This window comes from Seriola lalandi, unplaced genomic scaffold (assembly GCF_002814215.2).
Source record: "Seriola lalandi dorsalis isolate HSWRI2012SDOR001 ecotype SW California unplaced genomic scaffold, Sedor1 jcf7180002055008, whole genome shotgun sequence".
Classification (NCBI taxonomy): domain Eukaryota; kingdom Metazoa; phylum Chordata; class Actinopteri; order Carangiformes; family Carangidae; genus Seriola; species Seriola lalandi.
In genome coordinates this window covers 2,089,970-2,117,594 of record NW_019525551.1, presented here as the reverse complement: position 1 = coordinate 2,117,594, position 27,625 = coordinate 2,089,970, and the positions used below count along the sequence as shown (strand labels likewise).

Genomic DNA, 27,625 nt, shown 5'->3' with positions numbered 1-27,625 from the left:
TTTCCCTCATGTACTCCCAAAATGCATGAATGCCATGTATTGTGAAGTAGATCTGCTGCTTGAATGACAAATAGAGGAGCCAAAATGATGTCAGGGGATGAATGACATTGAACTACCAATCCTGTAGTTACTTGTGTCAAGCTTTAGCAAATTCAGCTGCCTGTCCGGTTTGTTGACAGAATCAAAGAACCACTGTGCTGAGCAGATTTTGTAGTAAGGACAAAATCGCTCACTCCACCCTTGGTAAAGACGCCGGTGATCAGATGAGAAAAGAAAAGTCACGGAGGTTCAGATCTCGGTGACCTCAATGGTGGGTACGGCCGTGACTATACTATACTGCATTAATAATTCAACCGAATACCAGAGGAATGTGAATAAGTCATGTAGCAGCAGCAGCCGCTGAGAGACACTAGGCTGAAACAAGCTGACACTAGGCTGATACTAGGCTGAAACCAGCTGATACTAGACTGAAACCAGCTGATACTAGACTAAAACTGGCTGACATTAGACAGAAATGATCTGACACTAGACTGAAACTGGCTGATGCTAGACTGAATGATAATACACCGCAGTCCAGCCAGATACCAGGTCCTGGTCTTGTTTCATGAAAAGAACTGATATTCTGAAAATGTCAATATGAAGTGGTTTGTGGTTTAGACCAGTGTGTGGTAGGTAAGAAAATAAATTTGTACAAACATCAAATGTAACTCAATACTTTTATTTTGGAATCTCTTCAGACTAGAAATTACATAAATCTCAAAGTTGATCTTAAAATAAATAAATTCATTTGAATTATTTTCAATATCCAAAAACAGAATACGTAACACAAATTAGAGAAGAAGAATAAATAAATTAAATAGTAAATAAGTTGATGAATTGACATGTACAGATTAGTCAGTTCATGTTTTGTTATTTCTAAAGTACAAAAGGCAGTGACTGATACCTATTGTATAAACTAGTCCTTCCACATTGACCGTGAATGTTGGAATAAGAACCAGCACAGCCACACTGCTCTAAATTAATCATACAGTCTTTGCTGTATTAACGATAGAACAATACTACTGGAAGTTCATGTCACTGAGGAGCACATAACAGATCCTCAGTTTTATTTTAACCAGTGAATCTTTCCACAAACAGAACATAGAACTTCAAACTTAAAGCTTGTATATAAACTGATATGATGAAGCTGTAAAATTAAAGAAATTGTGTGTGAGCTTTGATCGTTGTTTTGTGTATTGCTTTTGTCATGTGACAGGCTTCAGACTCCACAGAATTATTCTGAAGTCTCAATACGTATTGTACTTGAACATGGCCTTGACAATCTGAGTGAGACAGTGACCGAACTCATCTAGGACCATGTGCTCAGCCTGGGCGGGGCTCTGGTCCTCCCTCTCCGCCTCCTCAGCCTGGGCCAGTAGACAGCCGCACACAGCCTGCACCACAGCGGGGGTTATCACTGACACAGGCCATCTGAACACACACACACACACACACACACACACACACTAACTTCTTGGGTAACATCACACTAGGTGTAATCAGTGAAGCAGAGGGGGTGGGATTTGATCACCTCAGATTCAGGAAAATGGTCACTTCCATCCTGCATCTTACTTTTCTGTTTCACTAAACTCTCTTAACTGGACAATCCTGTTGTAAATGTTTAATTTTAACTTGATGAGTTACCACCTGAACATCTTCATAAATGCCCTGATTGGAAGAATTGGTCAGAGAGGAATTTTAGAATGAAGTTTTCAGTAGCACCCGTCTGTCGTGTTAAAGTTGCTGCATTACATGTTAATACTAACTCAACATTTCCTGTAACTGTTTCAAATTAAAAGCCCTCTAGTGTTTCATTAGACAGAAACCCTCTATTTCCTAACAGGGCTTTTATTGTTGTGCTGCAGTAAGAGTATTGTCTCATTTCCTACTGCTGGTGGCTCTGTTGTTTAAATGATATTAAGATCTGCTAGTTTCTTTAGAAGTTACCAATGACTTTCTCCCTCCCTCTTTCCTGCTCTCTCTGATCCATGTATCTTATGTTTAGTTATTCCTCTGCTTCCTTAATAATAATGATACACGGAATGAAAGTAGTTTATTTGCTGTAATCGAGGCGAGATTCAGTGTATTGGAAGCGCTCCTCCTCTTCCCCATAGTTCCCGAGCAGCCGGGAAACCATAGAGAGGTTCAGACTGCCCAGAACAAGAGGTGTAGGTTAGTACCCGTACAGAGTCTAGCCATGTACCAGGTTTATATCCAGTTTTGTTCGAAAAAAGTCTCTAAATATAGTTACAGATGTTGGCAACAGGTTGGCAACACTGCAGCTGTAAACACCACCTTCATAGAACCTGTTTGTACCAATTCACTTTGAAAGTGCAACAACCAATGGGGAAACTGCACTTGGTTGACCAGTGGTGGAAATATGATCACGATACTCAATTACTCACAAATTATATATAGAATTTTGACTGGAAACACAAGCGGAACGTTAGGTTTGTGTTTCCAGTCTGTTTGGCTGTCGGAGAACATGATGTGCAAGTTTAACGCCACATATCTTTCACTGCACGTTATTGTCATGTTTTTAATCAAAGTATTTCCCGACATCACTTTTCCTGGTCATGGCTGCCATGGTGCACGTCACGCCAACTGAGTTGAACTAATGTAGCCAAAATCAACACGTGTGTATCTACATAACAAAAAAAAATTGCATGAGAAAACTGGTGTATACAACAAATTACATTAAATCACTTTTACATGCCAAATGAGAATGAATGTGTGTTCACATGGTTCTTGTTTGAGATTAATTTTAGAGATTTAAAGCAGCTGAGATGTAGAATGATGTGCAGTGTCAAACTGACTCACTTGTCCTTGATAGTTTTCTCTTTGAGGCCCATTTCAGAGCCACCATCATAGTTCCTGCAGCCAACACATTTACAGCTGGAGGTACACATGATGTTCGCCTGCACACAAACACACACACAGATTAACTCACTCTGAAAAAACTGTAGAAGAAAATAAATGTGAGCATGTGTGAAAGTGACAGAAATGAATAAAAATGTTTGTAGTAGCTAAAGAAAATATGAATAATTTATGTGAAATTTAGTCAAAATTCACGTGTGAAGTCTTGAGTAATGGCTAAAAATAAATTTTTGAAGTCACCATGACCTTGACATTTGACCTTTGGCCACCAAAATCTAATTAGTTCATCCTTGAGTCAAAGTGGACATTTGTGCCAAATTTGAAGAAGTTCCATCAAGGCGTTATGAGACATCACGTCCACAAGAATGGGACCGGCGGATGTACGGAGCGAGCTTTTGCCAGCGCAGTGGCATAAAAACGGCCAATTCCCACATCAACCTCAGCTAATGAGACATTGACTCATGTTGTATGTATTCAGAGTGAGTAGTTTTTATTACTTAAACAAAGTTATATCTTCCAGTAGTTGGAGCCAGTAGAAGGAGAGTAACATGAGAACATATTCACATCAATAGCACTGGATTAAAATATGCAGCCTCCACTATTTTTTCAAAGTCTGGCAAAAAAAGTTAATCATGGCCAATCACAAGTACCACCTCAAAGGAGAATAAAGCCCTGTTTGGACAGTGGGCTGATCAGTCTGCAGTCAGTCGTTTCAGCACTCAGGCTACATCCACACTAATACATTTTAGTTTTAAAACTCATCACTTTTACGTTCACACACTACCCTGGACTTAGGAAACTCTGCTGGACCTGATTTATTTTGAAAACTCTGGGGTTGTGTTTTATTTTGAAAACTTTGGAGTTGCGTTGTAGTCTGGACGACAGAAACTGAGATCTTTGGAAACGATGACGTAGACACGCACTCTCTCCTGATTGGTTCTCATCAGCCTGGACTACCAGTGGTGAATACAACATGATAATGAATTACAGTGTTATTGACCTTGTTGTCTTTGCTAGCAGCTGCTGCTCAGTTACATTCTGTATTTTAATGCTACAACTGTTTTTGCTGTTGCTCTTTCAGAGTATTTTCTGTAACTAACTGTAAAGGAGACAATGTAAGGTACTTCTTGTTAACGCCAGCTCCTAAATGCTCAGTGTAAATGAATGGTCATGTGATGCGTTCTTGTCTGGATGGAGATCATTTTAGTTTTAAAAACTAGAATCACCTCCTCGTGGTTGCGTCCTCCACTCAGACTAGTTTCAGGTTACATCCCTGTTTATCCAGAGTCATAGAAAATATTTAAGATTTGTGTGAAATCTTGTCATAATAGCTGTGTGAAGTTTCAAATTATGGCTAAAAAGTGTTTTCTGAGGCCACACTGACATTGACCTTTGACCACCAAAATCTAATCCGTTCCTCCTTGAGTCCAAGTGAATGCTTTTACCAAATTTGAAAAGGTTCCGTCAAGGCGTATTGTGTCCATGAGAATGGGAAGGCGGGACGGACAACACATAAAAAATAAGCCTCCAGCTCTGACTGTTGCTGGTGCGAAGGAATAATGAAAATGTGTGGATGTAGCCTGAGACCTTGTGGCTGCCACTTATGAGTGTGTGAGTGTGTGTGTTTGTTTGTGTGTGTGTGTGTGTGTGTACCTCATAGCACTCGCAGTAGTTCTTAAGGCAGTTGGAGCGTTTGCAGTTGCAGCCTTTATTGTGCCAACCTTTGACCTCTCCTGACTTCCCACCAGCGATCTTAGGCCTGAAGGCATCTGGGTTACGACCTAAACACGACTACAGAACAGAAACACCAGTGATGATTAGAGAACGATCTATTAAGACTGGTAATATTCCTCAACCAGTGATACACGTCTACAGATTGTCACATTATGTCTACAGCTTGTCACATTAAAGTATAAAAGTTGTATAGTATATAATGCCAACTAAGAAAAACATGACAGGCATTCAGGTGTCAGAGCACATGAGACTAAGACAAGTCTTCACTTGGAACTGTCAATGGTACAATATGAATATCTAAAGACAAAGGTGGAGGCAGAGATTAGCATCCAGCACTATTTTCTCTTTCTGTTTCTGAAGTGCTTTCAGTGGATACTGAGTCTGTGTTGCACCCGTTGTTTTTTTTTGTTTGTTTTTTTTTTTACATCAGCCCACACACACCTGTCCTGTTTTCAGTGTTTTCCAAGTGTCACCGCACACTACAGTTGCTCAATGTTGAAATGTAAATGACCTGGAGCTGTGTGACCCAGCTGTGCCATATAAAGATGACATAAAACATTATCCAAACATTACGAGTGTTAATTATGTGGATCAGCTATTCAGCTCTATAGTATTGGGCACTGATTCTGAAAAGACATGGTGAATTTTATTGATTATACTTTTAAAAAAAGTGAAATTCCATTGAAAGACAAAAACCCAACTATTTGGAGGTGACTGAGAAAATGACTGTATTAGTAATAATTTGGGTGAAGTGACAGAGAGGATGGTGCTAATGGAGAGGAAAAATTTAATCTCCATAAAGCTTTAAGTTCCACAACACCATAATACCCCAAATAATTAATATACAGCAGGGTAAATATGCTGTCTGCCGTGTTGACACAATCTTTTTATCAGCTGAATTTATGATTTTCTAAACACTTCAGCTCCATGTGTAATGCTAGATTTTCAGTAACCACACTAAATGTGTAAACATGGTCAATTTTTTTCATTTTTACTTCCTGTTGCCACATTTTGTTTACTTTAATGATTGATTGATGACAACAGAAAAAAACATATTTAAAGGAAGATGAAATATCCCAACAACTGTGGTGGAGCTCTGGACTGAGGACAGCCGCTGTGTAACTGATGATTTCTGCAGCTTATAAACTGTGAATGTGTGTGACAGCTGATCTGTCTGAAGTGTAGAAAAGCTCTGAATTTGCCCTTACAGCCTGACTGATCCCGTCTCCGTGTCGGGGTTAATTAATAATTATAATGTAACAGCTGTTCCACGTGTGTAAATGCACAGCACCTCTCTCACATTGGATACGTTCATATCGACCAAGCTGCTGTGTGATGGCTGCAGATATTCAAAGATAGAAGCTGCAAACAGCTGGAGGCAACACACAAGACTTCAGCTCCTGTCAGTGTTTAGGTAAAACCCTGATTACACTGGCATGAGGAGATATTATCTCTTACAGACTCCGTCTTTATCACATTTCAAAATGTAACAGATGTGAAACTGTTGTGCACAGCTGTGTGGTGTGACTTTTCCACCGGGTGGGGCTACTGGCCCTGGGCAGGTAGCTCTGTGAGCATGTAGTGTACAGTCTCGCACAGAGCCAGCTGCTGGTGGCTAGTGATTTCTATAAGGTTTAGATAATGTTTCTCTTTACAATTATCACCACAGTACCACAATGATCCATGCATGTTTTGGCTGCCTTCAAGAGGTAAATGTTATGTAATAATGACGCAACATTAATCATAACATTAATAACAATAATAATAATTGCTAATGTTATTAAAGTCCTGTGTGTGAAGATGGTGGAAAAGAACCAGAATTTTCTCTGACAGCCTGACAGAGCCAGAACGTGATGCAGCAGCTTACTGTGGACGTTACAGTAAACAGCAAAACTAAAAACTGTAGTTATAGGTCTGACTCTTATTTTGAAGGTGAATGTACAAGGTGGAGATGGTGTTTGTGTGTATCTGTCGATGTGCTTGCATGGTGGTAGAAACTGCCTAAGTTTGACCATCAAAAGAACTTTGAAGTTGTCAGGACCAGGAAAATGACCTCAAAACAATGGTTTCAAACTAAAATTTGACAACCGTAGAGAGATGGTTGTGTACACACACACACACACACACACACACACACACACACACACACACAGTGTTGATTTTTCCTTAGAGTTGCTCTAACAGCTGAGAGTAAAAAGGGTAAGAGGTAAATCAGTCTAATTAGCCAACCTGCCCAAAAACTGCTGAGTCACTAGCATCTGCTTACACAAAGGTTGCTATGGTTACTGGGGCGCTCACGGGGAGGGTGGAAATACACACACACACACACACACACCACACGCACACACAGACACACATATATACATATATATATATATATATACACACACACACACATATATATATATATGTATATATACACACATATATATATATATATATATATATATATATATATATATATATATATATAAGTTAAAGATATGAGCATGGGACCGGCAAACTGCTCAAGATGACGCACTCCTACGTATGTTGCTAATGTACACCCAAAAGTAACAATAATAGTTTTATCTCCATTATCTTGTTTTCATAATCGTTGGAAGCCAGAATCTTAATGGAAAATAAAATTAGATCAATGATCCCGCCCTATTTAAGGTCAGGGTGATGGTTGTTTGTCATGTGATGTTTGTGGTTAGACCTCTATGAAGTTAAAGTAAGTCAATACACTGTCCTCACAAGTGACAAAAAGAGTGTGTGTTACACACAGCTGAGTGTGAGAGAAAGCGTGTCTCCCTGTGAGTGTTTTCCAGTAACTGTGCTGCTGAATCAGATCCACTAATAGTGTGACACCCATCACCTTGGCTGAAACACCTATTAGGGTGATCAGTGCTGTCAACTTGACTCACCATGTCCATCTGCTGCAGATCAAACAGCAGCAGCCAGCAACAGCCGGCTCACACAGCAGTCAGCCATTCTAAACCATCCCACAGACGGATAATTATATGTATCACCAGTATCACTGTCACTATCAGCTCCCTGCTGCACTTTGCAGATATTGAATGTACTTTTCCTTTTGTCTTTGTCACTGATGTTTTTATCTGATACTTGTTGAGGTGCACGGTGAGAGGGGCCTCTGGTTCCAGAAGTGTTTCTCAGAGTGATAATCTTTAGCTCCTTCCCATTAGCAGTGCATGTGATAGAGTTTTAAGTTCTGTGATGCTTCTTGTCAAAATACACTTTCGACACAAGCTTGTATCTTACATTTTATTATAGTTTAATCATGTGGACGGGAGTGAAAAAGAGTTTCATACTGATTCTCAAACTGTGAATCACATATCTGTTTGTAGGAAAAATGAATGCAACCAGGAGAACCGGAAATAGCTCCTCCCACTATTGCGTTATCAACTAATTAATATTGACTTATTTATTAATGATTTCTTTAACTTCTAAACTTTACATTGCTTTATTTTCACATTGATTTCAGTTTGTAAAAGACCAGTGGTTGTTTATAATTAGATTTCGTTCATTAATTTGATATGATTTGTGCGTTGGTCCTTCATTCATCATTCATTCATTTTATCATTCACTGACATTCATGTTATTTCAATAAAGGTGTCACTGCATACTTATTCAACGTTATTATTTTTCTATTATTAGTTGTAGTTGGTTACTAATGTGGTGATCTAAGTTGGGTCCTAATGTTAAGATTGGCAATCGTATATCAATGTTTTCATGCTGTTTTATTTAGTCTCTTTTCATTCATTAGCTGCTTCATTTATTTTATTCAAATATTTTCTGGCATATAAAAGACTTACTGTAAAGCACTTCTGCCATACAAATACATCATTAAAGTTTAATATGTGTTTAACAGAAGCAATGCAAACCTTAATGGCCTTGTGCCGCTTCATCTCATGCTCTACATTGTTGTGGCAGTTAGAGCAGTCACAGTTGTTGCACATTACTCCATTGGCAAAACACTCACAGTAGCTGAAAGAGACAGTCACACACAGATACGTATTAAACTCCATAAAATGACATCATAATTTCAAGTGTGTGTGTGTGTGTGTGTGTGTGTGTGCGTGTGTATGTGTGTGTGCTTTCTGCCTCTCTTGTGCAAATTTGATGGAAATAGAGAAAGAGACAAAGGTAATTTGACAGTTTAGTTAAAAACTAAATCTTCAGTAAATATCCCTTACAGTGAGAAGTTGGTAGTTGCTCTTTCACAGTGTTAGATACAAATGAAGTGCAAAGATGGTCTACTCACAGTTTGAGGCACTGGGATCTGGTACAGTGACAGGGTTTCCTGGACTTTGATTCACACAAACTTCCAACAGCTCTAGAGGGATAAGAGAAGAGAATACAGTATAACTGTGTTTCAAGTCCACATTATATAAGCTCAATGTACCGTATAACATTACTATCTGCTACTGAGTACTGACATGTTGATACATACGAATACATTGAACTACAATCACTGCCTCCACCAACCAGTCAAGTTGCAGGAAATATGTTCTTTGGTTGATGAGTTACAGCGCTGAATAATGAACAGAACATTATAGTGTCACAGTGAAGTTGACCTTTGACTGTTTGGATATAAAATGTCATCACTTTATCATTTTATCCTGTTGGATATTTGTGTTAAATTGTGTTATAATGAGTGTATGAATTATTGAGTTATGGCCAAAGATGTGTTTTGAAAGATCACAGTGACCTTTGACCTGACCACAAAATTCTAATCAGATCATCCCTTGAACCCAAATGAACATTTGCTCCAAACTTGAAGAAATTCCCTCACAGCGTTCCTGAGATATCACATTCACAACAATGGGACGGATGGATGAGAAAACATAAGGACTCCGGCTCTGGCTGTTGCCAGCATGGAGACATACAAACCACAGTGAGCTCTCCTGGTTCATTGTTTCACAATATTCAGGACAATGAGCACACACAGATTATTAGTGAATGTGACCCCACAGTGCCAGTTCCATTATACTACTGATGACTACTGAGTTAGTTTTCTAAGATTTTACAGATGTAAAAATGATCGCTTGACTATCGTCAGCTTTGATAGTGCATAATAATAACTACAGACATTTCACAATGATTTTGAAAAGGTAGCCTAATATAGTCATCCTTCTTTTTCAAAATAAAATCCTTTGGTCTTTGTTCACTGTGTCTCAAAGACCTAAATTGTGTATTTAACCATAAATGCATGATTTGTAATAGACTGACCATATGAATGGAAAAGTAAATGATCCTGCAGGAGTAGAGAATGAGAATAGAACACAAAACAATTACATGAGAATTGAGTAAATGTATCAATAAATTTCTGCATACTGCACTTTACTGGATCTTTATTTTATTGTTAATTATCTCTTATCTATTTGATAACCTTCTGAAGCACTTCAACTCTTGTTAGTAGATTGCAGCAATACCAATTAAACTTAGATGACTTACCGTAAATATTTTTTTAAGAAATGTGCCTTTATGTGCATTTCTTGTCAAGTCATCAACAAGTTATCCAATTTGAAATTATGGCCAGTTTGCCACTGGGTTACAAGTTTACAAGTTAAATTCATAATAAAACAAACCAAAACCAAAAGGTATGTACTGAAATGTGAGTTTTGCGTACCGTTACACCCCTAACAGTTTGCATGTAGATGTTTCTGTTGTCTTACTCTGTGTGGTGGAGGCAGGAATCACATTTTTGAATCAGTTCCACAGTTCTCACCGTGCTGGAGGGGCTTGAGGCTGCATGTTGGCTGTCTGATCTCTGGACTCATACAGGGGACAAGCTGTCTGGTGGTGCTGGGAGCGATATATATGAATGAATGATTACATTTTTTTTTTTTTGAATTGGAAGGTTTCAATGCTCAGTGGCGTTTTTATTTTGACTGGCTTATGTAGGATCTGAAAATAGTGTTTGATTTTGAGCACAGATAAAGCTAATTTGAGGTGATGGTTTGATTTTGCAAGAAGAGTCAGGGGTTTGGTGAATGTAGTTTGACAATTGAGTTTTGTGTTACAGTTTTGAGAAAAGCATGGAAGGTTTCAAGAAATGTGTTTTAGCAATTGTGAAAAACTGTAAAACATGAATAACACTGAGTCATGGTAAAGACAGAACTGGGGCTGGGGGACAGTTGGTTTCTTGGTTTAAATGGAGCAAACTTTGCTCTCTTACCTGGCTGTGGGTCCCTGACACACTCATTGCTGGTAAATACAAAAGACAAGATGATTACTACAGAAACCTAGATTTAACTACAACATCTGCATTTTCTGAAGAACTACAGTGTGATTGCTGCGAACTGCTGCTGTATCCTTATGGTTCACTGATAAGCACAAAATGTCAAGTTCATCATGGTCAAAACAAGGGACATGAACATATAAGAAAAAATATAGCTATAAAAGTATTAGTCCAATACAACAGCAATAACTGGACACATGGTGGTGCTATCACAATGATTTTTGACTATGTGAAATGTTTCACTATGGGCCAGCTGTCTGTCACGTTTCATTTCTGTAGGATTTACATTTTTCAGATATAAGTGATTTTATGCACTTTTCATTACAAATTATAACGAATATAATTTTCTATTCCCTTGTTTAGAGAGTGGGCATGCAGCAGGCAAACCCAGTACTGCTACTGGTCCCTGGTCATCTGTGACACAGCTGTGTTGGACCTTTTATTATTCTACTGTTTAAATGCAAACATTCACTTGTCGAAATGATTTCAGGTTGTGTTTTGTCACTTTTTGAACATTTTCAGCACACCTTAACAACACCGCGATAATAGTGATAACTGTGATCATTTTGATCACTATAGTCATGATGTAACATGTTTGTATTGTTTCATCTCTACCTGGCACAAACTAAACTGAAACCTACCTTTAACCTGACCTGGGCCGTCATCTCTGTGTGGCGGTGCAGACTCCAGGGTGAGGAACACAGGTCCTGGCTCACAGTGGTTAACCAGCACCACCTGTCCACCTCCAGTCACATTACACACCACCTACACAGACAAAGGGAAGACTTGAATTGTTTTATGATCATTTTAAGATTATCATAAAATTATTGGCATCTATTTTGATAATAACTCAAGTCAATTTTAATGCAGAAATACCAAACATTCTCTGTCTTTTTCTCAGCCCTATGTCAGACAGGAAGCAGGTAACTTTGGGTTGTGGACTGTAGACATTTAAGATCACGTTGAACAGTGAGAAACTGTAACAGGTTTTTTCTCTGATAGTTTATAGATTAAAGGATTACTTGAGAAAATAATCCACAAATTAACTCGTGATGAAAATCATCGTTAGCTGTAGCCCTACTTTTATCGTCATACTGTGTACTGATCTCATATTATGTATATAGAATATTGTCCTTCTGTAATTCTTTTTTAGTTTTTAGTCATCTGTTTTATTAGTCTATTTAACCACCTCTCTGTCTGTCAATCATGTTCAGATTTTTGCTGAAGAATTAGGGTTAAGTCGTGTTTCTTTTCCCTGTGACCTTTGTAAATTCAATGTCTGCTATTTCTCCGCCTGCTTTTCAGGCATGGAAAATTTTGCACACAAAGATGACCACTGCACAATGAATGACCTTGGAAACTCCAGCTGAATACACCAACCTCTGTGAACATATCTCCAGTTATTGTAAAAAAGTAAAATACATGTAACTGTGATTATGCATAATACTTGAGTAAATGTACTTTGTTACTTTGTGGTACCAGTGGTAGGAGGTTACTGGTTGCCGTCGATCCAGGCATTTACCTTGTTTTTTTTCTGTGCTCCCCTGACACAATAAATTCACTGATGATGTCGCTGACACTGTGTACTGAGCGTCTATGAGCTCCATTAAATTGAAGTCAAGTCAAGTGAGGAACTTGCACTTTACTTATAAAATTTCATTTTATGCTGCCTCATGTTGACGTCACTACATTTACTTTAAGATTTAAGATACATAATGTATCCACTAACAAAATATGATGCATCATTATAGATGAAACAACCCAGCAGTACATAAAGTAATCAAAATTATATTAAAATTAACATTAAAATGATGCTTTCATCTATAATAAAAAGTATCTGTAAGATTTCTCCTCAACTATAGTCTAAAGTCTAATCTGAAAGCTTATTCATTTTCTTAGGTATATATTTTTGGGGGACTTTTTTATGCCTGTATTTGATAGTACAGTAGAGAGACAGGAAATGGGGAGGCAGAGAGGGGGAATGACATGCAGCAAAGGGCCGTCCGATGCGGGACTCGACCCGGGGCCGACTGCAGCAGGGACTGTAGCCTCCACACATGGGGCGCCTGCTTAGACCACTACGCCACACGACGCCCTAGCTCATTCAATTTCTATAAAACATTGGACATGCATACATGCCAGGGCCGGGTCTACTTCCCTTACAACCAAATTATGAAACCAGTGTCCCTCAGGTTTACATACTAGCAGACAGTATTAGCTGTATTTGAACACAATGAAACTAAACTCAATGAGTCTTACTCATATTTCTGATGGTAGATAGTAGATGATGGTAGAACTTACAGGCTGTGTGATGTGGGATGTGACTTCAGTCAATCCCTCCTGAACCTGCTGATGGTCCATGGCCTGTGGTGGACAGATACTGACGAGAGGAGAGTGCAAGTCCCCCTAAAACACACAAGACACACTCAGACACACACATAAAAACAAACGAGCATTGTATATTGTATACACTTGTATGATTGTAAATGTTTGAGCTCACCGGCATCATGCTGCAGAGAATGGGTTCGTTAGTAAACCAAGGAGCAGAGAACGAGCTGTGATGGCTGCTTTCTGTTGGGCCAGGCACAGGCCTGAGGGAACCAAGGACGCCTGAAGTCACTTTACTGTTCCATACACATCATTCCCCCCCTATGTAGGTCTGCACACACTCAAGCATGGGTCAGACCCCCATGATATTTAATCTTACCTTGTTCGGCCCTGCAACACTGGTATGATTCCAGTACTGAAAAATACTAGAGTCTGTTCATTTAAAGTCTGATCACTTGATGTAGACTAAGTTTATATACGTGATCCAAATTAAAAAGGGACTATGTGTAGAAATGTTACGTGATAACAGCATCCTTCAGATCATTCTGATGATACATGTTTTTGTTTCAAGATACTTAAACAATGCCAGTGAAAGTGTGACATTTCATAAAGCTCTCAGCTCGTTCATCTGTGTCCTTGTGTCATTTTCAACAGTGACACCAGATGGCGCAAAAGTAAAAATAGTAAACTGACACAAATACTTTACCATTTGCTGGAGAATTGATGTTTACTGGTACCTGACATTTTGTATCAGTTCATGGACCAACATGCTACAGTGGAACACAATCACACACATGAAGTGACTGAGGACTGACCCGGTGAGGAGGTGATACTGACTCGACTGGTCCAGGAGGTAGTCTGGATAAGTCATCTGACACTGAGTGGACTGACATGAACACTGGAACCTGCAATCAATTCATCACACTCAGCCAGGTAACATTTACATCAGCTGTTTACATTTTAGTTAAAGCAGGTGAAACAATGCGTATAGGACATGGATTCCCTTCAGGAATTTCTTTTCAAACATATGGAGGGCTCAGGGGCTTTATACAACAGTCAACAGTACAGCTCAAACAGGACAAGAATGTATGACCAGTGATTCAGTGGAAATGAAGTGAATGAATGAACATTAAACCTTAAGCTGAGGGGGTCCACCATTCCTGGCTGGATGGTGTGCTGCTGAGGATGGGGGAGTATGAGGGGCACATTGGCATCTGAAGGAGGGCCAGCCCAAAAAGGAGCCCCTGCAGAACCAGGGTGGATATCACTGTCCTTCTCAGAGCCACAGTCTTTAGAAGAAGGGTTGTCAGAGCCATGTTCCTGTTTGCTTTGTGTTGTATTCAGCTCTACAGTAGGGCTATTCATCCTGCCACCATGCACCTGTTTTAATCACAAATTAGTCACATGTAAAGATGGTAATGAATAATGGATTTAGACAGAAATTCACTGCAACTGTCTTTGAAATTAAAGTTTTTCTAGATTGCTAAAACACTAAACGAATGCCATTCTCTGAACCAAATCCTCAGTGGGCTGAACCCATTGTTGCAGATCTCATTTCACCTTTTTGCAAAACTCTTAAGACATTTTCACTCACTGAAACACACTGTGAACTGTGATGCACTCGTGCTGCATAATGGTAACCACAGGTAGCAGAAGTTAAACAAGAGTACAGCACAGATGTCATAGCTTACACACAACGACTCAAAACTGTTCACACTTGTTGCTAATGATGTGATGAAACCAATATAAACCAGTTGAGAGTGCACAGGTTGTTGAAGGTTGAAGTTTGAAAAAAACAATGGAGGAAAATAATCTGAGAAGTAGAGGAAGAGGAGGATGAGGAAGAGCAAGACCAAGAACAGTGATTTCAGATTAAATCTGATCAACTGTAATAGACTATGTTCTTGTTCATGGAATGACAGTGAGGAAAGCCAGACAAAGAGACCAACCCTCTGTGGCAGCATAATCAGGAGGTTCAGAGATGAGATCTGGTATAAATATACAGTATATATATTTATACACACAAACACATGTATGACAGTCCAGTAAAGTACAAAGATGCGATACTGAGGCTGAATGAATCACTTCTCGAGTTTGATTTAGCAGTTATGTTAACAGTGTAATGTGCTTTTCATTTGTCTTTGTCCTTTTTGCCTTTTGTGTTCTGAAGTTTTACTGTTTGTAAGTGCTGAATGCAGACATTCAACACTTTATTACCTACTTTAGACAATATTGTAACTGAGTTGTGAAAATAAAAATGACTTTAGTCTATTACAAAGAGTTTCTGGAACTACATACTGTGTTTTCCATTTTTCTATGTAGTGTGTAATGAACGCTCAGTTAGTTTGATTGTGTTTGTGTATGATCTGAAAACAGTGTTTGACTTTGAGCACAGATAAACAGTTTTGAGGTGATTGATTCTTTTAAGAGAAGTCAGAGGTTTGGTGAATCCAGTTGACCATTGGGTTTGGTGTTACAGTTCTGAGAAAAGTGTGAAAGGTTCCACGAATTGTGTTTTAGCAATTGTAAAAAAAAAACAAAAAAACAAAACTGTGATAAAATCAAATTTACCACTGGGTTAACTCTCATTTCCGTGTCACTGTTATCATTTACCATTGACTTCCTCTACTGACCTTTACTTTACCTTCACCTCTTCCCTACTTGATAACAGTTTACATTACAGCTTCACACCCTCTGTCCCTCGGTCATTCTGCTCTCATGTGTTTACAAAGTTTCTGTTCGCTTTATTCCTTCCACCAAACAGGTAAGGTAATAGACTTGTTTTTTCTTTGCGACGTTGGCGCTAACCGCAACAGTTAGCATTTAGCTAGCTAGCCTAACGCTGTCTTGTTCAACAGTTGGGATTAGCAAAGTCTACATTCTGTTAATTACGTTAGATAATTTGCGTATCACCCTGTTTCAACAGTTGGCTTCTTTCATTTCATTCATTTTAACTGAGGGACAGCCGTGATAAAAAAAAAATTAAAAAAATGGACTTACATTGGCAGTTTGTTCTCTCCGGACTAATTATGTTAATGTCGTAAAACTGTGATGAGGATGGACCGCGGTTGAATATGTTTCAGTTTCTTGTTTTGACAGAGCATGTGTCAGACGTCTGCGTTTCACTGCTGGTCTCGTCTGACGGACTGCTTCGCAGGTGGATAAATTAAGCGCACCGTTTCTATCGACTACAAACGGAGTGGTACCTTCAAGGATTCAAAGAAGTGTCAAAATTATGAAAACCTGACATGTACCTTCGAAGGCCTAAGCCCTGAACATTCACAGACTTAACTAACGTCAGCCGATCATGAATTGAGTGTGAAAGGCTGCAAGGGTTCAAAATGGTAGAAAGAGGAATGGGACAGCACTTTGTGGCATATCACGTAAAATATGTTGTATAAAATTGTGGGTTGGGGACCTCTTGATTTTCCATTCTTTATTCCCTCCCTTCGCCCCTTGTTTGTAGACAAAATATATTTGATCAGATCTGATGAAAGCAGATTTGTAATTTATCATCATGCCATCATAAGAGAAATAACTATACATGTTCTGGCTCTGAATCCCCAGTAAGCTCATGAGCTGTCTTCTTTCTTGTAATAATGTTAGAAATGAGCTGAAGTATCTGAGCAGCAGCCATGATCAGAGATGCTCCACTTCTTTCATTGATAAGGAAAGGTGCCTCAGTGTTTCCTATCTTATCCCCTTAAGGACTTTCCTTTACGAAAGGAAATGATAAAAAACGCCATCCCACAATTCCTTGCTGCAGCAACATTTAAAGCGATGCACCATTGTAGCTGACCCACAGCCACGCCCACAGAGACCCGCCTAAATGTAGGAACGACAGAGCAGCTGTTTTGTGTTTGTGGCATTATCTAGAACTTATGAAAATCCTTGTCTGATCTACTGAAGCCCAAACCCATGAGTATAGATGTTTCTCTTCCATTTAACAGTCATCATGAAGAACAAACATATAATCTTTATCATCATCATAACAATCTGTACATAAATGCTGTTCCAAAACTGCTCACTGCACACAAAATTAATTTTCTCTACTTAACAAAAAAGTCAGAACTCTATATAACCTACTTATGTCTGAATACAATTCATGCTGGCCACTTACTCAGCTGCTTGTTTTTATTTTATCATTACTTTAATACTCAACTCCTTCTATTTGTATAATTCTTTCATGTTTTCATTTCAACATTTCAATCCTGTTTTATTTGTGTTTGTTGTGAGTTTGTTAAAAAAAATCCTAGTGTAAGTGAAGTCAGATTCTTTTCATAAATCCTTGTGAATTCTCCTTCAGCATCTTTCCTTGACCTCTTGACATTTTCCATGGAGGTCGATGGGAAGTGGTTAGAGAAGGAGATTATTTTGCCTTTTTCGACTGCAGGCCGAACCTCTCCCGCCCTTTGTTGCAAACTTAAACTCATTAAACGTGACTCAGTGTTCAGCATTTTCAGTTATTTTACAGTTTGCCATAGTAATAAGCATAATAATAGAAACAGAGTCTTATTTAAAGTGTGACCAAACCTTAATCTGGATATGCAGCCGGCTCCAGAAGAGTCCTGGTTGTTCCACACTTCTTCATGTCAGAAAGATGGAGACCACTTTTCTTCTCGGGAACATTCACTGTAGCAGAAATGTTTTGAGCCTCGACACAATCCTGTCTCTGAGTTTATTTGTGTTTATTGTTGTAACCATGACAACCGGTCAGGTACGCCTGCCACCATACGGGTGCTATTTCAAGAGACACTCCTATGGGTCGTATCAGAGGTTTGGAACAAACGACCCGTGTGGTTGGTCAGGTTGGAGGAGTGGTTGGAGTTTCCGCAACAGTTCAAATAAAAGCCCTTCATTTCACACATCGACCACATTCAGTCCAGAGCTTAGGTTTGGACCTGGTCCTGTTTCATTACATTTCCTGGAAATGCGGCCTGGGTTACAACAATAATCTGAAACAGATCTACTTCTGTTGATACTTTGTCCAATAGAGCAAGTTGCTCAGACTCACTGTTGAGTGGGAGTTCATTTTTACAGTATCATGTACAAGGTGGAACATTTATTCTAATAGATTTTTGTTAAATTGTTAAATTCAGTGCCATTTGTTTGTTTAATTCTCTCCATTCTCTTCAATCAGATGATAGTATATTTAGATGATAATACGGTGTTGTCTTCTGATCAGAGGTCCCTGTTACTTAGATGCATTTACAGTCAGCAAACACTCACTGATCCACAGTAGTTTTATTTACACAGGAGCAGAAAGATCTGAGGTTAGTACTGGGGGAAAGAATCAACCTCCATCACAAATAGTTACAGGATCAGATCTTTGGTACCAGGACAGATCCAGTCAGAACATGGATGGAGCTACAGTAAGGTGACATTCAGCAACATTCAACATAGATGTGGGAGGAGGAGGGGGGTGAACAGCAGGAAGGCAGTCCCATTAGGGATTCACTAGTTCATCTGAAGTCACGGGGGAGGGCAGGCTGTCCAAAGCTCCCATCTCTGTAACAAACACACAGACAGACAGACAGTCAGACAGACAGACAGACAGACAGACTTGTCAATTCAACCATGTCAAAATATACCATATTTACAAAACTCATCAAAAGCTCCCAAACATGATAATAAAATATTATATTATATATCCATATTGTTTTTTTCTGTTTTCTTAAATAATCTTTTTATTTGGGATACAACAATGAATACAGAAATGTATGATTACAAGTGTTGCCCTTTTTTTTTTTTTTAGCAGGAACATCCCCCAGGCCTTCAGAGAAGGCCTTGAGGTCAAGAATACACAAACCCTGTCTCTGTATAGAAAATAAAACTATAAATAAGCACTATAAATTATAATATAAAAATATATCAAATACAGTTTTGTGGTTTGTTTCAATGGTGTTCTCATTACATCCAGAAATAGATTCATGATGATGTTGGTGCCCAACATCATCGTGCCCAAGGGGATCAGTTGTATGTAGTCCTATTAAGACTTTGGTATTGTAGGGCATAATGAACATTTTCCCCTCTGTGGGCCTTTAGTTAATTAGTATTTATTTCTTGATACAGATCGATCTCAAATTTGGCCTTACAGGTGTCTCCTGTATGAGCTCGCATTCACCACACAATCAGATTCTTTATCATTCTTTTCTCAAAGATAAGAGTGTGTTTTTTTTTTTAAATCTAAAGATCTGACATCCTGTGATGAGTTGCATGTTGAGCTTCATATTCAGCCGTGAAGAGCAGAAACAGACACCACAGCTTTAGAAAATGTTTGAGAGTGTGTGTTAAACTTCCCCTGAAGATAGAAAATAAGAAGTTAGTTAAGACAGAAATGATGAGCATTACCTTTAAGTTTGAGGAACGACAGGAAGTCAATGACAATGTGGATGATGTCTTCATCTGCTATTCTTAGGGCACCTGAGGAAGCAAGGCAGCAAAGTGCAGCCTGTTATCATGCTGTTTAAAGCTGGCAGGGCAGTAAGGTTTGACAGGAGCTCTAGGGAAACAAATATCTCTATATACCAAGATATACTGATAGAAGGAAAAATCTTAAAGTTCTTCAACACAACAGTGACGTGAATTACGATCATGATATGATATAAATAGATAAATCAACATTCTGTAAAAGTCCATTGAGCAAACTTCAAGCAAAATATGAAGGTTTGTTAAAAAGTCCATGGTGAAGGTTGTTTGGGTGTAACTACAGTATGTTGTTGTGTTGCTGTGTGGTTGCTTCGGTGCAGTGTTCTCTGAAATGCAGTAATTATACAGTTCAGTCAAGTTTCACATCATCAGTAGTGAGACGCAGGGCACACAGTCTATCTTCTAACAGTGGATAGAGGAGGATTGTCCTGTTTCTGTGTGTGAGAGACAGACAGACCTGTTCTGAAGTCCTCCTCCTGACCCATGTCCCTCTTGCCAGCCAGACCCGGCTTGTCTCCCAGTGTCCTGTGTCCATCTATTCCATCTGGACAAGGAGGAGTGATCACAATCGACACAGTCACACAAACAGCAGGTGGGTCAGCTGAGCATCTGACTCGTCTGGTTGATGTAAAGTTTAAACTGCAGTTCAACTTGATTAAAGTATAAATATGATTTTCGTGTTTCATTTTCAAGAAAACCATTAAACACACACATTTTCCTAAATATCCCGCTGCTGAAAGAGCATCATACATTACACACACATACATACACAGTGAACACATGGCACACCTCTATCTAACTCTTGTAGAAAGAGCTCAGGGAAATTGTTGTACACTTGGTTATTTCAGCATGGTGTTTGGTTTGTAATTGTTTGGGTTAATTTCCAAACTCGTACAGACCACCTGCAGGGCTTGGCTCACAGAATTGCAGTAAAACAGATTTGACCAACAGAGGGAATAAAAAAGCACATCTAAAACAGGATGGACTGTAGTTTGAACACACAAAGGAAATGCATTAGAATAATGATGATAAAAATGAAAATAAAATAATAGACAAGCAAAGTGATGGCAGGTGCATCAGTAGCTCTGTGTATTCCTATGGAGTCGACGCAAAGTTTTCATGGGCCTAAAGTTCATATTGAAATATATAAGCCCTCATCCTATGAGCTTTTCTTTAATGTGTTTTAATGACTGGCGGTTCTGTTTACATGCTGCAAAACAAACAGGTTCACTTCTGAAAGTGTTTTTAGTCATTTAAGACTCTATTAACCACGTGGATGAAAAATATATATAAGTGACTGAAGTTTCCTCAATTTGTACGAATTGAACCAACATTTAAAAGCATTTCTATTTATTCATATTTTCATACAAAACAATGATGTGTTTGTCTGTTCTGTGTGTTCTGTTTATAACTGATGCTAGTTTGGGATTATCATCGTCTCAACCTGCTGCCAGACCTGCTCACTACATAACTTCACATGAAAGTATAAAAGGTCTGTGGTTTAAACATTAGCACACCGATTTAGCGAAATGAGAGTTATCATGAAAACTCAAATCACGTCAATAATGAAGTATGGCAACACATCTTATCTATAATATTCCATCTAGTTCGCTAATTGTTAGCATTATCATCCAGCAAATTTAGCTATGCTGGCATTGCTGAGCAAAGAAACTGATTGATAAAGCTGTCTAACGCTAACGCTGACGTATCGTATAAATGCATTCAATAGCTGAGTCCCAATTCAGGGGGCCACATCCTTCAGAGGCTGCATTTGAAGACCGACGACGGCCTCCCTTCTCAAGGGAAGTCTTGGAACCTCAAGTTTTTGTGAAAAAAAGGTATGTGTTGTCAATACTGCTAGGCAACAGGAGCCGGGGGCGTGCACAGCTGGTGACGCACAGCACATATCTTTAGACCAGACCGTCTCATTTAGGTTCTGCCTTCACGATCTACATTGGCTACAAAGGGACACACCTTTGTAGACTACGTCCTTCGAAGAATGCGGCCCCTGAATTGGGACACAGCCAATGTAATGTGCAATGAGAAAGGATTCGTTCAACATCACTAGCCTATATTCTGTGAGTTAGCAAGCTGATAACAATATTTTGCTTTATAAATCCTATTTCACAAAAAACCTCAACACTTTGTTTTATCACTGGAGAGTCAAATACAGTCCATAGTCTCAAATATAAGTTATAACCAGACCAGTGTAACTTTCGTAAACTCATCTATAGACATGATGCCGCTCAGTAACTTTCAGTCTCGTGTACGTCATGTCACTGTTCTGGCTGGTGGCGAGGATGCTCGCTCACGCCGACCTATGGAATGCAAGCACATACATACGAGCAACAGGATGCTGACTGCAGTTCACTTAACGGCCACCAGTGTCATTAATAACAATGGTTTTGTCAATGTTACATTTAGAACCTTTAAATATCTTTTTAATCATGCAGTGTAAAGAGTGTGGAGATATCTTATATATATCTAACAGCACTAAGTGTTAGATGGTCTGTTTTGAAGTGTGCTTTTGTATGTTTGTGAATGATAAAGTCGTTAAACATATTCATTAAACTATAGAAACTATCTGCCTCATCAGACTGCTCTTTGACTTTTACCCAACAGTCTTCTTCAGGTATATGTCTTTATCTTTAGAGTTCACACTCTCAGTTCACCACTTGACTCTCTGAGTGGTTGTGATGTGTGGTTGAAGAGGAGAGAAGCTAAGTGGCAGCAATAGTTTGACTCATCTTAGCGGCCTCCCCATTAGCTGAAGTGGTGCTTGAGCTGGAACCTACTGAACTTTGTGAGTGTGTTGAACTATGAGCATTAAAGTCCTATCATAATACATGACCTTTGATAACCCCAAGAAGGAAAAATAATGTATTTTAATTGTTTTGTCTTTCGAGTACAAACTGTTCCTCCTGTCTCTATTGGCCCCGTACTGCTTTGGTCTTTATATTTAAAATTATATGTCCTTTACTGTTAAATCCCATGCGTTTTATTTATTTATACTTCAACAATATATTGTTTTCTTGAAGATGTGAAACTTTTAATTTTTTAAAGTTTATTTTTTGGTATCTTGCCCATCAGTCGACAGTCTAAAGAGACAGTCCATTTTTATTAATGTTACCATATTTTTAACATCAACAGAGCTCAGTGCAAAAACTCACTCCGTTATATTAGGAAATTACAGCAAAAACAAAAAAAATGGACAGACCAATGCTGTTATTTGTTAATGTAATCAAATAAGACACATGTGACTGAACGGTCAATTTACAGAATCCTGAATACATCTACAAAGGGACAAAATTTGTGTTTAATCTCTTTCCCACAATCACACAATCTCTTCTCCAGGATGCAGCTCAGTCAGAAACTTTATGAACAGTAACATGTTTCTGTTCATAAAGTTTGTGTCAGCTAACAAGGTAGAAGATCTGACTCTGATCATGTCTCTCTGAAAACCAAGGCAAAAAGGAGAAGATGGCTGTTGTTGAAAATAATCAGCCAGTCTAACACCAAATATTAAATCCAATCCATTTTGAAGCATTAGCCTGTCTTTACTTCCTAGATTAGTGGTTTAACATCAGAATGAACCAACAGAAGCCTGCACACATCACCTTGTGTGGGCTGTGTACTGTAAGAGGCCTTAGCTTAGCACAAAGTCTGGAGCAGAGACACCTCGCAGAGCTCCTTCTAAAAGACAACAGCTCCTGACCGTCTCATCTACATGTTACACCTCATTTAACTCATGGAAAATTAGAAATGAAAAAGCACAACGTGAAGGTTTAAGTTACTAAATTACTAGCTTGATGCAGCATTAGAAAAAAATTAGGGACCTTAAACACAAACAAAAAGAGCAAAATCACAAACTGTTGTTAACCTCCATCCTCCCTCTCCAGCCCACAACCTCACTGTGCTGTGTGTTGATGAAACCATGACGCTGTCCGTGGTGCTGAAGTGACAGATGGATTTATACAAACTCCTCATCTGATATTAAATTGTCTTTAGAGCAAATATCAAGAGCATTTTAAGAGACATGTTGTAGCAATGTTCAGAGCGAACTCAGTCTCCTGAAGTAGTGATGTAGCTGTTGTTAGAGTTGCTTAGTGATCTTTGATTTCCACTACTACGGCAACGCGTTGGAATGTATACGGGCGCCGTATACATTCCAACGCCGTAAAGACTTTATTTTACTCTGATTTGACCTAAAACAATAAAGGCATTTTAACTATATATTTGGCTCCATCCTGAAGTTAGCCCAGAGACTTCTCTTTGTCTAAAGTTAACTCTTTACAAAAGCTGCAGATATCAGGATGTTGGACAGTTATGAAAATGACCTACAGTCGTCTCAACAGAATGCTTCTCTGGCAAGTTCATGTAAATTAAGTCCATCATTAACATTAATATCATGATTCAGCTGATAACATTTAGCTGTACGCTGTTTGTTTATATCTAGATCTACTTACTAATTAACCACTACTACTAATTAAGACTGGTCTAGCTGTGACCATTTTAGAGTAATGTGTGAGTACTGATCAGATGGAGTAATGGGAGGTTCTTCCACAGTGTAATCCCACTGTGCCAGACCCTTCCTCACCCAACACACACTCATATGAGGTCAACGCAACCCCCTGAAAGCACAGAGTGAAATGCAAAGAACGTTTGGATGCGTAAGCGCAGACAGCAGCGGGATGACAGACTCCGCCCTGTGATGATGGGAGGCAGAAGCAGGTAAGAGGTGGGATGTTTGGACGCAGCAATTCCTGCCCTGACACCAAGGCCCTGCAGCGGCCGTATGTTTCTATCTTACATTGAGTGACCAGCTCGTCTCTGCCTCTGGCACTGGGAGAATCCTTTATCTGAATTAGGTGATCAATACGACCTGAAACACAGGATGAGGCAGGAGCAACCTTTACCTGGGCTTCACACACACACATACACACACACACACGCAAACACACGTGCACACACTCATGCACACACACACACACATGCACACACACAGAGGGACAACATTTCCAGGGTTTTGGACCAATTGAGATCCCACAAACTGGTAAGAACACACACACACACACACACACACACACACACATGTGGATACCGAGTGTGTCCTCTGAAGATAATGAGGCAATCTTTAAATGACACTAAAGTAGCTGCGACCGTGGAGACAGAGGACGGGGACAAAGAAAGAAAACAGAGCTGGTATTTCGTTGTGTTACATAGGCAACATTTTCAGGCGACACTGGTAAAAACCCAGCGAGCATCAAACAGATCCAACAGTTCAGTACAGACGCCTGACGTCTACTCTGCTTTTAGAATAAAAGTTCCTTTAGGTTAAAGTTCACACCAACACCTCTGAAACTCCCTGGTTAACAACTTAAATCTCATCTTTAAAAGTGTAGATCTTTAATCTTTAAATGTGTTGGTCTTTGTATGAACACATGAAACATTCATCACAAAAACACACTCTGAGTAAATAGTGTGTAAATTTGAAGCACATTTAGCTGCATATTTCAGGGAGATCTTTCAAATGTGGATACAAATACTGAACTCGGCACAAATCATTGGGTGTTACTCTTTTGATAAAACACATCAGCCACTCGAATATTCAAGATCACCCACAAGTTCACCCACAATTTTCCCATATGAATGATCTAGGTGTCAAATCAAGCATTTTAACAACGTAGAAGGAAATATATAGTACACAAAAAAAAATTAAGCTTGCATGTGAGTACATCTCAGCAAAAATATCAGCAAAGTTTCCTAATAAAATCATGACTTTGTGATGATTTATGCATTTAGAAAGATTTGAAGATGAAGATGCATTTAGAGATTTTTTTTTTAACCAAAAATGTTGATTGATTTTGCAGAATATTTTTCTTTCAAATGGTAACGTGAATTTGACATGATAGGATTCAATTTAAATAACTGTACCATGCTGAAAACTCTGTGCTGGAAACGGTGGCCATCTTGAAATTTCAAGTGGCTAATGGGATTTTTCAAATTAATCTAATCTAATTGCCCCAGATGGATAAATATACCAAATTTTGGCGCTTGTATCCACATTTGAAAGATTATTACAGTTAAATCTGCTGCACTAATTAGCCATATAAACTTTATAGGGTGACGGTGTATGGATGTTTTCACCTTGTTCTGCTGCCCCCAAGTGGCCAAACATGACTGCAGCTTTAAACTTAGAGATTGGATTTATAGGAAATGCAAACACACCATGAGAACTACAATCCTACATCAAACCTTCACACAGCAGCTTTAGATTCTGAAATATTGGGGAAATTTTCATGTTAATTTCAAGAGATAGTTCAGAAACTTAGCTAAATGATCTTTTTCATTATGTCTCTCTTCAGATGAATGGATTATATTTATGTAGATGTACATCTTTACATGTACATCTCTCCATCACACTTCTGATTTCTTCACTTTCTGATCTGTCAAAAAATCAAAAATTCTGATTTTGAAACCAAGAGGATAGATGGAAAGGAAAATATGGTAATATGGAAAATAGTCAAAAGCAGAAGTGTTAGTTGTGAGGTTCATGTCCACAGTTATCTACAGACAGTTTGTCTTGTCAAAGCAGGAAAAGCACAGTTGTAAATAATGAACAAAGGCTTTATTCCATTAAGTGTCCCAGTAAGCCATGTTAATGAGTGAGCACCACAGCACTAGAACTGGCTCAACTAAATGGGATGCAGCCATCGTTAATATTATTAATTCTGACTTTGTCAAGTGAAAATGTCTGCTGGCTTCACTTCATATTTCCTCCAATCAGCTGCTTCTGTGTCTGCTGTGATTTTTCATCATAACAATATTACTAAAGGCAATGTTGCCGACCGCATTGCCACAAAAATAGTTGCCTATGTATCATAACGTTTACAGAACTGAAAGCTTCTTCCTTTGTTTGTTTGATATTTTTTACAGAGTGCCTCAGTCCTGGCTCTTCTCCTGCCTCAGCCTTCGGTGAAGGATTTTATTTAATTCATCTCTAAAATGTTGTGTCAAATGATTTATCATTGAAACCTTTTCCATCCACTACATTTAAAATGATAGTGAACATTAACAGGTCCGGATATTATCAGTCTAACAGGCTGAAAATGAGCGAGCAGCTGCTGGCTGAGTTCACCGAGGCAACTGTGTGATATATATATATACACAGTACATATATAATCAAACTATGTCATGTCAGTGTGACCTGCCTTATACACTGGTCTGACCCAACATTTAAATAAACCATGTAAAGTTTGTTGGATCAAAATACGTCTTTTTCATCACCTACAGAGCAGAACAAAGATTCTGTAATATTCAGCAGAATAATGTCACATGAGATCAATAACTCTCTGTGTTCTCATAGGACATGACAGAAACATGTTGTAACTGCTGTGAGAACACACACTGTGCTGTCCTAAATCACATTTACAGACGTGCTGGAGTGTGTGTGTGTGTGTGTGTGTGTGCGTGTGTGCAGTCAGTACTTACGGGGACCTAACAGGTAGCCAGCACTGTTCAGTGTCCAGCCACGCTTCTCCTTCGCCTGCAGGACACACAGACACACAGATCAGATCATGGACCAACACACACACACACACACACACACACACACACACACACACACACACACAGGTTGTCTGTTCAGAAAGTCTCGTCCTTTATGTAAAATCTAAAGTATAGATACCCAGTGAACATTTGAAATAAATAAAAGAAGCAATCAGTAAATAAACACTAAGTTTTTCACTTTAAAACTCTTGAAACACAGACACCCCCCCACCCCACACACACACACACGCACACACACACACACACACACGCACACACTGTCCACAGGTTAAAAGCCCAGCAGCCAAATGTACTTTTATCATGTTAACTCCCATTTTAACCAGTGTACACTCCCTAACAGAGATCTGTATTTAATCTGATTTCACTTCAGTAGCTTTTGTCAGCTTTTTTTTTTTTTTCGGGGGG

General features: G+C 38.9%; 2 protein-coding genes across 3 annotated transcripts in view; both read right to left on the bottom strand.

Annotated features, from left to right (window-relative positions):
* Positions 1–1,216: 1,216 nt before the first annotated feature.
* Positions 1,217–14,587, bottom strand: tesmin (testis expressed metallothionein like protein). The gene is made up of 12 exons (XM_087171549.1): positions 14,351–14,587; positions 14,038–14,120; positions 13,395–13,485; positions 13,196–13,300; positions 11,536–11,659; positions 10,832–10,860; positions 10,382–10,458; positions 8,915–8,986; positions 8,535–8,637; positions 4,570–4,707; positions 2,860–2,957; positions 1,217–1,470 (listed from the first exon to the last, which is right to left on the bottom strand). The coding sequence occupies exons 1-12, from the start codon at positions 14,585–14,587 to the stop codon at positions 1,287–1,289; spliced, it is 1,341 nt and encodes a 446-aa protein (XP_087027675.1). The 3' UTR covers positions 1,217–1,286.
* Positions 14,588–18,447: 3,860 nt separating this feature from the next.
* Positions 18,448–27,625, bottom strand: part of gal (galanin/GMAP prepropeptide) — a 10,624-nt gene continuing 1,446 nt past the window's right edge. The window contains exons 3-7 of one of the 2 annotated variants that reach the window (XM_023397447.2): positions 27,143–27,197; positions 24,462–24,533; positions 20,109–20,195; positions 19,574–19,645; positions 18,448–18,730 (exon numbers count right to left, since the gene is read on the bottom strand). In XM_023397447.2, the coding sequence (XP_023253215.1) occupies positions 18,669–18,730; positions 19,574–19,645; positions 20,109–20,195; positions 24,462–24,533; positions 27,143–27,197 (348 nt within the window). In that variant the 3' untranslated portion in view covers positions 18,448–18,668. The remainder of the gene's footprint in view (positions 18,731–19,573; positions 19,646–20,108; positions 20,196–24,461; positions 24,534–27,142; positions 27,198–27,625) is intronic. The other variant, XM_023397448.2, reaches the window with a different exon arrangement.

Excerpts from the sequence above, each read along its gene's own strand:
- tesmin (XM_087171549.1), bottom strand. The coding sequence starts at position 14,587 with ATGAATAGCCCTACTGTAGAGCTGAATACAACACAAAGCAAACAGGAA. Across the intron at positions 8,638-8,914 it reads AGATCCCAGTGCCTCAAACT|CTACTGTGAGTGTTTTGCCA; the intron begins GTGAGTAGACCA and ends TGTCTCTTTCAG. Across the intron at positions 4,708-8,534 it reads AGCGGCACAAGGCCATTAAG|TCGTGTTTAGGTCGTAACCC; the intron begins GTTTGCATTGCT and ends TCTGTTCTGTAG.